This window comes from Chiloscyllium plagiosum, unplaced genomic scaffold (genome assembly GCF_037043375.1).
Source record: "Chiloscyllium plagiosum isolate Xiang-an unplaced genomic scaffold, Cpla_swu_hap1 HiC_scaffold_6, whole genome shotgun sequence".
NCBI lineage: Eukaryota > Metazoa > Chordata > Chondrichthyes > Orectolobiformes > Hemiscylliidae > Chiloscyllium > Chiloscyllium plagiosum.
In genome coordinates this window covers 83,933,001-83,945,396 of record NW_028270144.1, presented here as the reverse complement: position 1 = coordinate 83,945,396, position 12,396 = coordinate 83,933,001, and the positions used below count along the sequence as shown (strand labels likewise).

At 42.3% G+C, this 12,396-nt stretch overlaps 1 protein-coding gene across 4 annotated transcripts in view; it reads right to left on the bottom strand.

Moving 5' to 3' along the window:
- LOC122550726 (protein mono-ADP-ribosyltransferase PARP4) overlaps positions 1-12,396 on the bottom strand; it is a 143,726-nt gene that overhangs the window by 128,343 nt on the left and 2,987 nt on the right. For all 4 annotated transcript variants that reach the window (XM_043691882.2, XM_087988155.1, XM_043691878.2 and 1 more), the window contains exons 2-4: positions 12,147-12,279; positions 6,588-6,771; positions 6,339-6,405 (exon numbers count right to left, since the gene is read on the bottom strand). In XM_043691882.2, the coding sequence (XP_043547817.2) occupies positions 6,339-6,405; positions 6,588-6,771; positions 12,147-12,272 (377 nt within the window). In that variant the 5' untranslated portion in view covers positions 12,273-12,279. The remainder of the gene's footprint in view (positions 1-6,338; positions 6,406-6,587; positions 6,772-12,146; positions 12,280-12,396) is intronic.

Below are 12,396 nucleotides of genomic sequence, written 5' to 3'. Positions count from 1 at the left end.
ATGGTGCACCATACAGACATAAAAAAAAGGAGTGAAAGATGAAATAAATAAACGACTCTTTTGATTCTGAAGCAGTTACATTTATATGTAGCAAGACACAGACAACATTCAGGCTTGAGCTGACAGTGGCTCATAGTTTTCATTCCACACAAGTACCAAACAATGACAATTTCCAAAATTCAATAATTAAAGATTTAGTATACTAACAAGTTAGCAAGTAATTTGGATTAACTGCTTAATGACTGACTTGGTAGATAGAAACAAGGAAGGACCCCTTCCAAAATCCAATTCGATATAATCTCCGCTTCTTCCTTACCTCTCACTCAACTTTGGTTGTCTGCGTTGCCCTTAACAAGTTTATATTTGCATGTAAGTTAATCAATTGAAAAACACAATGGTTTACTGATGGTGGTAAATAGATGAAAAAGTACCCAAGGGTTGGGACCATTTTATGGTGCAGTGATAGTGTTCCTATCACTGAACCGAAAGGCCCAGGTTCCAGTCCAATGTGCTCCAGAGATTTGAAATAACATCTCTGAACAGGCTAAATAGAAAAATAGGTTAAATAAACAAACATATGGGTGATTTGGTGAAGAGGGAAAAAACATTCAGTGGTATGTAAGAGCAATTCTGGATATAAAAAAGAAAAACATATTAAAAACAGGGAAGGAGAGACTTTTGTGCCACAGTGGCAGTGTCCATATATCTGAGCCAGGAGACCTGGGTTCAAGTTCCACCTGCTCCAGAGTGGTGTAATAACATCACTGAACAGGTTTGTTACAAAATATTCTCCTTATAAAGGGAGAAGGATTAGCTCCTGTGGTGTAATGGTAGGGAACCAACATCCTTGAGCCAGGAGGCCTATGTTCAAATCCCAGCTGCTTCAGAGGTATGTCATAGCATCACCGAATAAGTTAATTCAAAATATCAAATCTATTTAGCTGATCTGCTTTGGGGAGGTGGTGATACCGTGGTAATATCACTAGCCTAGTAATCCAGAGGTCTAGACCAATTGTTCCAATCCTACCATGGCAGCTATTTAATTAATATAAACAGAATTTAAAACTGACTATTAAAAGAAAAGCAGTGAAGCAGCTATAAGCAGATAGATAATAATCTCCATGCACAAAGAAAAGGTGTCTCTATTGCATCAACTGGCTTGAAATTGACAGTAGAAGGGTTGTCTAAAAGTGATTACACAGAGGAACCTCGATTATCCGAATACCAATTATCCGAAAATCAGATTATCCAAATGAGATCTTGAGGTCCCGATAGAAACATTACATCAAAGACGTGTTTCTAATAGTGATTAAACAGGCATCGTCTCCAAATGACTGACCTCCCGCGCTCTCTCTCCCACACTTTCCCTGGAGTTCTAAACAGGGGTGTACTCTAACCTCAACCCCCCTCAGGGCAAACGTGGAACCTGTCAAAAAGGTGCAGTAAAAACTTGTGTGTGTGGCTGTGGCTGTGTGTATGTGTGCTATTTAGAGACTTACCCCACAAAGGCAGCAGCAGTCTTGTTGTTGGTATACAGTCCAGCTGCCCCGAAGAGGGGGCAGGGGCGGACAGGTGGGGGGCGGTGTTGGGCAGAGGGCAGTGTTGGATGGAGTTGGGGGGGGTGCGGGGTTGGATGTGGTGTTGGAACGGGTTGGGGTTGGACAGGGTTGAGGTGGGGGCAGTACTGGACGGGGTTGGGGCGGTGTTGGATGGGGTTGGGGGTGCGGGGGCAGGCAGGGGGCGGTATTGGATGGGGTTCGGGGCAGGGTTGGAAGTGGTTCTGGGGGCAGGCGAGGGCTCACACGTTTTGTGCTGGGGGCAGGGGTAATGTTGGAAGACGTTTGGGGGGGGGGGGGGGGCGGGGGGTGAGACTGTGTGCTGCTGCAGTCTCCTGAATAGGAAGCAGACTTTAAAAACTCTGAGCCCCAGAGGAAAGGCATTTAAAATCGATTAACCAAATAATCAATTATCCGAACAAAATAGTGCTCGCCCATCTTGTTCAGATAACCGAGGTTCCCCTGTATTGGAAACTAAAAGTTCTTTACGGTCATAAGATTGTGTCTGGAGTTAATGTTGAAGAAGAAGAATGAATGAAAGCAAGTGTAAAGTATCAGGATATGACTTCCTACTGATGTCTGTGAAGCTGAACTTTATGTTCAATGGAAAAATCAAGTGGATGTCTGGACATGAGACATGACCTGGACAGCATGGACGAGTTGGACCGAAGGGTCTGTTTCTAGGTGTATGATTGTATGACTCTTAAGAAAGAAGCAAGACATGGCACTGTTGCTTTTTACAAAAAGCAAGATCAGGAATAAAGTATCAGAGAGCCGGAGGTTTAACAACTGTATATGGAGGAAAGTTTGGAAATTTTAATAAAATTTATGCATAAAGTTTATAAGAAAATAACCTATTAAAATGTATATTAGGCATGGTCAGACATTGTTAAATCTAGAAAGCAAGATTAGATTAGATTAGATTTTAGATTACTTACAATGTGGAAACAGGCCCTTCGGCCCAACAAGTCCACACCGCCCCGCCGAAGCGCAACCCAGCCATACCCCTACATTTACCCCTTACCTAACACTACGGGCAATTTAGCATGGCCAATTCACCTGACCTGCACATCTTTGGACTGTGGGAGGAAACCGGAGCACCTGGAGGAAACCCACGCAGACACGGGGAGAACGTGCAAACTCCACACAGTCAGTCGCCAGAGGCGGGTATTGAACCCGGGTCTCTGGCGCTGTGAGGCAGCAGTGCTAACCACTGTGCCACCGTGCCGCCCACAAGATAGAAATTCTCTGGAAGAATTTTTAAAATCTTGCATTGGTGTATTTGGGCATTCCTAATTCAGTGACTAGGAGAAAGCGAGGACTGCAGATGTTGATGATGAGAGCACTGGAAAAGCACAGCAGGTCAGGCAGCATCTGAGGAACAGGAGAATTAATGCTTCTAGTATAAGCCCTTCATCAAGAATGGGGGGGGGTGCAGGTAGGGATGAGGTAGCTGGAAAAGCAATAGGTAGATGCAGGTTGGGGTTAATGATGATAGGTTAGAGGGAAGGGTGCAACAGATAGGTAGGAAGGAAGTTGGCCAGGAGCACAGTTCCAGAGGGAAGTGCCAAGTTGGAGGGTTGGATCTGGGATGGGGTGGGGGGCAGAGAAAGAAGGAAGATGAGGAAACCTGTGAAGTCGACATTGATGCCATGTGATTGGAGGGTCCAAAAAGGTGGAAGGTAAGGTGTTCTCCCCCCAGGTCAGGTGGCTTGGATTTGGAGGTGGAGGTGGAGAGAACACCCTCAATTCCTGATGAAGGGCTTATGTCTGAAATGTCCTCCACTTTGGAAGCTGGCTGACTGACTGTGCTGTTCCAGCACCATACTTTTCAACTCATTCCTAATTCAGTGCTTGCCTTTACATTATTTGACTATTTTAAGATGTCAAAAATGGATTGGATCGTAGAATTAACTGGAATTAGATTTTCGGAATGAAACACACTTTTGAAACAAAATATCAGAGGCCATTAAAAACAAATCCTGGAAAATATTCATTTTCTTTGGACTTCAGGCTCAAATGGGACATTCAGCAATAACATTAAGAATGGAGCCGCAATGTGAGATCACCCAGCAACAGAGCAAAAACATTGATATGTAAAGGAGAATCATAATCAGGACAAATGAGGAACAAGATACCTTTGGCAATTGCAACAGATGATTGAAACTTGGGAACTGTAAAAGAAGAGTGAACTCTAGAATGTCCAGATATGCCAAACATGTGGGTTAGGAATGACTTGTAATAACATTATGCAATAAATGGCTTTAAATGGAAAAACAAGGTTTTTTTAAACTATGCAAAATTGTGGACTGCAGATGCTGGAAACCATTTTAGAGTGGTGCTAAAATGCACAGGTCAGGCAGCATCCGAGAAGCAGGAAAATCGACGTTTCAGGCAAAAGCCCTTCATCAGGAATACAGGCAGAGAGCTTCCAGGGTGGAGAGATAAGTGGGGGGGGGGGGGGGGAGAAGGTAGCAAAGAGTACAATAGGTGAAAGGGGTGGGGGTGGAGGTGATAGGTCAGACAGGAGGATGGAACGGATAGATGGGAAGGGAGATTGGCAGGTACGACAGGTCAGGAGGACAGTACTGAGCTAGAAGGATGGAACTGGGGTAAGGTGGGGGGAGGGGAAATGAGGAAACTGGTGAAGTCTACATTGATACCCTGGGGTTGAAGTGTTCCGAGGCGGAAGATGAGGCGTTCTTCCTCCAGGCGTCGAGTGGTGAGGGAACGACAGTGGAGGAGGCCCAGGACCTGCATGTCTTCGGCAGAATGGGAGGGGGAATTGAAATGTTGAGCCACGAGGCAGAGGGGTTGATTGGTGTGGGTGTCCCGGAGATGTTCCCTGAAGCGCTCTGCGAGGAGGCATCCAGTCTCCCCAATGTAGAGGATACCGTATTGGGAGCGACGGATACAATAAATGACATTGGTGGATGTGGAAGGCTCCTTTGGGGCCTTGCATGGAGGTGAGGGAGGAAGTGTGGGCACAGGTTTTGCAATTCCTGCGGTGGCAGGGGAGGGTGCCAGAATGGGAGGCATGTTGGGGGGCATGGACCTGACCAGGTAGTCATGGAGGGAACGGTCTTTGCGGAAGGTGGAAAGGGGTGGGGAGGGAAATATATCCCTGGTGGTGGGGTCCGTTTGGAGGTGGCGGAAATGTCAGCAGATGTTGCAGTTAATGCGAAGGTTGGTAGGGTGGTAAGTGAGGACCAGAGGGGTTCTGTCCTTGTTACGGTTGGAGGGGTGGGGTTTCAGGGCGGGGGTGCGGGATGTGGATGAGATGCGTTGGAGGGCATCTTTAACCACGTGGGAAGGGAAATTGCGATCTCTAAAGAAGGAGGCCATCTGATGTGTTCTGTGGTCTTCCTGGGAGCAGATACGGTGGAGGAATTGGGAATACGGGATGGCATTTTTGGAGGATGTAGGGTGGGAAGAGGTGTATGTTTGGAAAGAGAAGATGGTGAAATTGAACAGGCAGGGATTAGCAAAATGAGAGAAAAGATGTAGAAGGACAAAAAAAAGCAGCATCAATTATGAAAGCGGACTTTGAAGTGAACATAATTTTATGATCTTTTCCTAGTACTATGAAAATAGTTCTGATCATAGGAGGGGGGGTGAGATCTTGTAGTCCCAAACAAGTTAAAAGAGCGAGTAAAGATCATTCTTTGTACAAAATTGATGGCAATGGAACAGGTTGGGAATACCATGAGAAATAAAAACCCTTATGATGAAGAAGTTTAAGGACCTACAAACAAATTACAAGTAGATAAAGGCTGCCAAACAAAAAGAGTTGGAGAGCTGGTAAGAATTTGGAGAATACACTGAGGTACCAGATAGAGGACAGCTTATCCAGACATACGAACATGCAGAGAAAAGTGCCCCCTGATGGGGGCACAACCAGACTTGTGGTGCAGGGTTTCAAAGAAGAATTCGGTTATCAAAATGTTTAGAGGAGATTTGAGAGTATGAATTTTATGGCAAATAATTCAACTGCTGTCTCCCTAGCTCTCATTTATAAAACACAAGTCAGGAATGTGATGGAATGTGTTCCACCCACCTTGATAAGTGAACTCAACAACATCTAGGACAAGACAAAAGTGACGACTGCAGTTGCTGGAGATCAGAGTCAAGATTAGAGTGGTGCTGGAAAAGCACAGCAGGTCAGGCAGCATCCGAGGAGCAGGAAAATTGACATTTCGGGCAGGAGCCCTTCATCATGGATCCTGATGAAGGGCTCCTGCCCGAAATGTCGATTTTCCTGCTCCTCGGATGCTGCCTGACCTGCTGTGCTTTTCCAGCACCACTCTAATCTTGACCCCAACATCTAGGACAAGACAGTTTGCTTGATTTGATACCCCATCCACTAGCTGAAGTAGTCATTCCTTCAACACCAATGTCCAGTGGCATCTTTCTTTGCTATACGCAAGATGCACTGCAACAACTCACCAAGACTCCTTTGACAGCATCTTCCAACCTGCTACTTCTACCATTGAGAAGGCAGCAGATATGAGAAAACCACAACTTTAAGTACCCATTCAAACCACACGATCCGAATGTGAAAACTGTATCAATATTAAATTCACAGTCAATGGGTCAAAATCTTTGACCTCCCTGATAGCATTGCAGGTACACCTGCAGCTCATGGACTGCAGTGTTTCAAGAAGGCAGCTCGCCACCACCATCCCAATGTTAATTAGGGACATTAGGCAAAAAAGGCAATAAATGCTGGTCCATTAAACAGTGTCCACATTTTATAAAATAATTTTTACAAAACTAACATACCGAAAGCTTTCTGCATCATCTTGCATCTTGTCATGTGGAATTTCCAAGTTCAGTTGCACCTCTGTTGCTGTTGATGTAAATTTTCAGGATAAAAATGTCTGTATTTGTTCATGTACTTTTATATTCATAAAGAAAGAACTTATATTTGAATCAGGTTGCAACTGTGCCCCACAATTTATTATTAATTTTACCAGTTTAATGCCAATATGGACAGTCATACTTGTAGCCCAGTTTTCACAGTGTACTTACCATCACTATCAATTGTACGAGATGTTGGTTCACTTGGTTTGTAGCAGCTGACATCCAAAAGTTTACCTTCTTTAATGCAGCTAGGCACATAATCCAGATTTACAACAGGAATATTATGTTTCTGAATGGCTTTCAGCCTGCAAGAACTCAAGGAATTGAGGTCTGAAGTGATAACGTGAGTACACTGTAAATTTAAAGAAAAAGACTGTTTTCAGAAGCAATTTCACTTGAAAATGATCATGACCAGTATATTAAACTATCAAAGGTTTCAAGAATATTTCAGTAACAAGGTAAGTTGCTATCTATTAAATATTCGATTATACATTTTCACCAAGGATTGTGGAGGGTTGTAATTGGGGAAATGAGAGAATACTGGCACAGTTAAAATGCATTGCGCATATGATGGAAATTGGAACATATTTTTATGTATACATATGCAGGAGTAAAATTATATCTAGTTCTGATGAATGGTCAGCAATCTAAAATGGCAGTTGGAATTCTGTTGCGCTAATAGGAATCGTGTCCATTCACTGGAGAACCTGCAGGGAGGGTATAAGCTGGGGCATGGGTTCTCTGACTAGCTTCTCTTTGAATAGACTTTGTTAGTTTTGACCTGATCACTTGGAAATGGTTGAAAATCTTCTGCTATCTCAAGGATTCTCAGGTCAAGACATGGGCAGGCTCAAAGTAAAAAAATGATTGATTTAAATCTCATATGATTGAGGATTACCGTGATTGTTGACTAGTAGTCAGCATGATAGCCCCTCTGTAATTACTGCAATTGGTTTTATTTCCTTTCTTAAAAGGTAATCACAATTGCAGCATCTTAGAGATTCATTGGTGAGCTCTCCTCCTTCCAGATGAGGGAGATTCATGCCAAGAGCACTTCTCTGTCGTATTTTAGTTTTTGGTGAGGACTTCATCTACAATGGCAGACGTATTGATTCTCAGCTGTCAGATGGGCTCATGTCAGCTGCAGTTATGCTAGATGAGCACCACTACACTATTCTTAGCTCTCAGTGAAGTAGTCGTTTGGAAGTTTGGGCTATGGACAGACTTGACTATGCGAAAGAATCTACTTGGCTGTCAGTGACTTGCTCAATTTCCAAAATTCTTTTCACAATCATCTGTTGTTTAACATTTTCTGTTGGATCTCGACTTTTTTTTGTGGACCTGTTTTCATTCGGTCAGGTTTTGGTATCCAGGGCAGCCTTGTACTTACAAGTTGATACATCTTGGAGATCCTGGTCATGCTTTCCAAGCCAGTTTCCTCGTAGAGAGATCTAGACTCTCTTTGCGGGTACTCTTCATGATAGATTGAAGGGCTGACCAGGTGATCTGCACATTCTGTAGTCCTCATTTATTGTTGTTAGGTACTGCGGGTTTTCTTTACAGAATGTTTAAAATTTGTCAACATTCTGTTTCTAGAGACAGTGGTTCTACTGCTGCTGACATTTCTGGCCAAACTAGTGAAGAATGAAGACTGGATTAGGCAGTGGCTGGTCCAGCGGTTGCTTGCTCCTGTCATGTGGTGATGTGAACATCTTTCCAGTCCCTTGTTCAGACAATAGCGAAATCAAGTACATGTCAATATTCAGAATGAGAGTGTTGCCATGAGATCTTATATTTTTCTCTCTTACGAAGTACTGTGTTTGTTACGACGAGACATTTCATCAGGACAAGGACTCTTCCCTACATCTTCCTTACCAATAATGCTTTTTTAAAGGTTTGTGTCCCTCCAAACTCTGGCATTGAAGTAATAAATGAGAATCAGCTTGTCTCCCTCTTGGACATGTAACAATGATTGATCATGGCCAGAATAGAATTTCCTCTGATCTAGAGTTGGAGGTTGCCATACAGATGGTATATTGTTTCTGCATTCAGAACAGCCTCATAAGGCGTATGCTTCTCCCACATGAGGAACTCAGTGAGGCAGCCAACTAGTTTTTTTCTTTAATCTGCGAAACCAACCCCTTGGACTCGACATTAATCCTCAGACCTACCCTTCTAAAAGACAGTCTTGGCCATGTGTCATTTAGGGTAGTGATGTCAATATTATCATGCTGTAGTTCCTGGGCTATGATATTCAAGACTGTTTTTATTGGGGTCGCCATTGAGGGCCCTGATGTTCTAGGTCCCAAACTTCACTGGGCGCAAATTCTTTTAAACACGGGTAGGCCAATGCCCACTGACTGCCTCAAAGTCCTGGCAAAGATTCTTTATCCAATAGCAAGGATTGCTGAAATAATTGGAAACCAGGCTCCTCTGCATGTACAAGGACTAACATGCCCACGTATGTTGCTGCCCCTAATACTTCCACCATCCTAGGGGTACACAGTCCAGCTTTCTTGTGGAATGGTGTTGAACTGGACAGTGTGTGCCAAATCATTCACCCCTAAAGTCTCAAAGATATATTTTTATCCATTCAGGGATTTGGCCTTATTGATTGGGTCTGCATTTATTGCCCATCCTGAGTCAGTGGTGGTGAGTTATCTTCTTGATTCACTGCAATCCATTTGGTGTAAATAGACAGTGTTGTTTAAGAAGGACATCCAGAATTTTGAGTCAGTGACAGAGAAAGAATGGTGATATATTTCCAAGTCAGGATGTTAAGTGGTTTTGAGGGGAACTTGCAGGTAATGGAGTTTCCATTTAACTGCTCCCCTTGCCACTTAGAGGGCAGTGCTCATAGGATTAAAAGAGTCTTGGGAGAATTTCTACTAGGCATCCTGTAGATGATACACACTGCTACTGTTATGTGTTGGTGCTGGAGGAAGTGAATGTTTGAGAATGTGGTACCAAGTAAATTGGTTGCTTTATCATGGTGTTAACCTTCTTGCTTTTGGAGCTGCATTCATCCAAGCAAGAGGGCAGTGTTCCATAATGCTCCTGATTTGAGCACTGTAAATGGTGAACAGGCTTTGGGAAGTTATGAAGTGGGTTACTTGGTGTCAGATTATTTCTTGTAAATCTTCTCTGTACTCTCTCATGAGCAATCCTGTGATGTTGTGACCAGGACTGTATGCAAAACCTCAATGGTCTAACCAATGTTTTATACAGTTCCAACATTACATCCCTGCTCTTATATTCAATATCTCCCAACGAAAGAAAACATCCCATATTTCTTCTTTCCACCTTGTATACATGGGCCTTCAGGGACTTGTGGACATGCATTCCAAGGTCTATCACTTCTTCCAGCTCTCTCAATACTCTCCTATTTATTGTTTATTCCCTTTCTTTGCCTTCAGGCATATAGCCTCACTTCTCTGAACTGAATTCCATTTACCACTTTTCCACTCAACTGAAATCACATATTTTCCAGCATTTGACAGTCATCTCTTTACTATCAACAACCTTGCAATTTTTGTGCAGTCTGCAAATTTCCCAATCGTGCCTCCCACATTTAAGGCTAAATTATTAATATATATCTTAAATAGGAAGAGAACTAACACCACTGGAAACTGTCTTTCTAATGCCTGACTAAAAGGCCTGCAGACAACATCTACTGTGCTACCTTCATTAATCCGCCTTTTTACTTCCACAAAAGGAAACTAAGTTAGTGAGACAAGATCTTCCCTTAAAATCTTACTGAGTGTCCCTGATTAATCTGGGCCTTTCCATGTGACAGTTAATCCTATTTCTCAATACTGATTCCAGTCATTTGCCCACTACAAAGGCCAGATAACCAGCCTATAACATTTGACTTGTCCCTCACATAGTCTGCAAATAATGTATATTTGCAGACTTGTACTTTTGGTAACTTGCTTGAATCTGCTATTTCCTCCCAGCTTCTTTTTAAAAACAGCCTAGGATATAATTAATCCATCACTCATGATTTATCCACCTACAAGGTGGTCAGTCCGTCCAGGTATTTCCCTTTTGAATCTACATAATTTAGATTAGATTAGATTACTTACAGTGTGGAATTCGACACTGACCCGCCATACCCCTACATTTACCCCTTCACCTAACACTACGGGCAATTTAGCATAGCCAATTCACCTGACCTGCACATCTTTGGACTGTGGGAGGAAACCCACGCAGAAACGGGGAAATTGTGCAAACTCCACACAGTCAGTCGCCTGAGGTGGGAATTGAACCGGGGTCTCAGGCATTGTGAAGCAGCAGTGCTAACCACTGTGCCACCATGCCACCCCTAATTTATCTAATAATTCATACCACCTTCTCTTTGACTAGAATGTCTGCATCATACCTGTTTTGTGAAGACAGAGGAAAAAGAATACTCAGTTCGAATCTGCACATATCTTTGCACCCACGCATATTACAATATAGCTGTCACATTTGAGTCAAAAGAGTTGGCCTTTCTCTTGCTCTTTAAATGTGTTGAAAAAAGATATTTGGATTTTTCTTAATTCAACCAGCCATTTATTTTTGTATCCTTCTTTGTTTTCACAATTGCCTTATTGCTTTCACAAAGGTGTTGCAGCAAAAAATTGTTTTTCAGCAATTTCTTAATATCACATTTTCATTATTAACCTCAAGCTATTGTCTCTTTGTTACACATTTGTAGTGGTGGTTTGCCCAACAGCAGGTTGTTCACAGTGCTATTCTTTTCTTCCTGATCCTGTTCCTTTTCTGGCAGTGACACATAACAATCTTCCATTTTCAGTGTCAATGAACAATGAGCCACAATACTAGGGGGGAATACATGGAGGTTTCCTGTTGCCTTGCACCAAGGCCGGTATCCCGTCACCAAGTCACCCTTTATATACTTGTACACCATACAGTCAGCTTGGAGTCAGTTGCCTGAACTGAGGGGGATCTAATCTCCCAGTTATATGTTTTTAAGGAAAAAACAAACAAAACCAATAAAGAAATTTAAAAAATGCAAATATCTTCCCTAAACAAGGGAGAAAAGACAAATAAATCTCCTGGTTATATAGATCAGCCAGGACTTTCCTGATTGAAAGAAGTTGTTAACCTGGGCTAATGACCTCATAGTCTAATGAGGTCAACCTGGTTCCAATCACTACATCTTCCTTAAAGGAAACACAAGTAGTCTTACTAAATAATTTTTTGCTTGTATGCAGCTGATGTCCTCTGAGGTACTAGTTCTTCTGCCACTAAAATGTTACTAGTTCTGATCTTAGTCATGGCTCATAACACTGACCATGGCACAATTTAGTTGCTGCAGAAATGAACATTCCGTTCCTAAATTATAACTACTGTCTGTATTGTGACTAAACATCATGTACCCACAAGTCCTATTTCAGCACTGCTGCAATTACAAATTATAGGTTACCATAATGCTTGATGAACAGAACACATCTTGCTTTGGGGTTTAAATTAACCAATTGAATGAAATAGTAACTTTGCATCAATTACTCCAAAAAGGACAGACAAGAAAGAATTATCTGACATTAAGTGCATAACACATTTTAAAGATATTTCTAAACAATTTGTTCAAAGATGTTACTACACACCTCTGGAACAGGTGAGACTTGAATCAGGCCTCCTGGCTCAGAGGAAGGGACATTACCACTGCACCGCAACAGCCTCTATGCTAGATTAGCATATATGGCAGTGTTTAAGTCTTACCTGTTGATTGACCACATAAGCTATTATTCCATCATTGTTCTTGATAGCAGTATTCAACTTATTTCTCTCTTTTACTGGCAACTCCTTCACATTCAGAACCACCACACAGTCAGTAAATATGGCCATGGTATACCTGCCCAAACAATTCAATTTCTTTGGAATTATTTTATATCAAACAGTAACTAACATCTTTAAAAAAAACTGTAACTCTACAAAGTATTATTCTAAAATTATCAATTATTACAGTAGG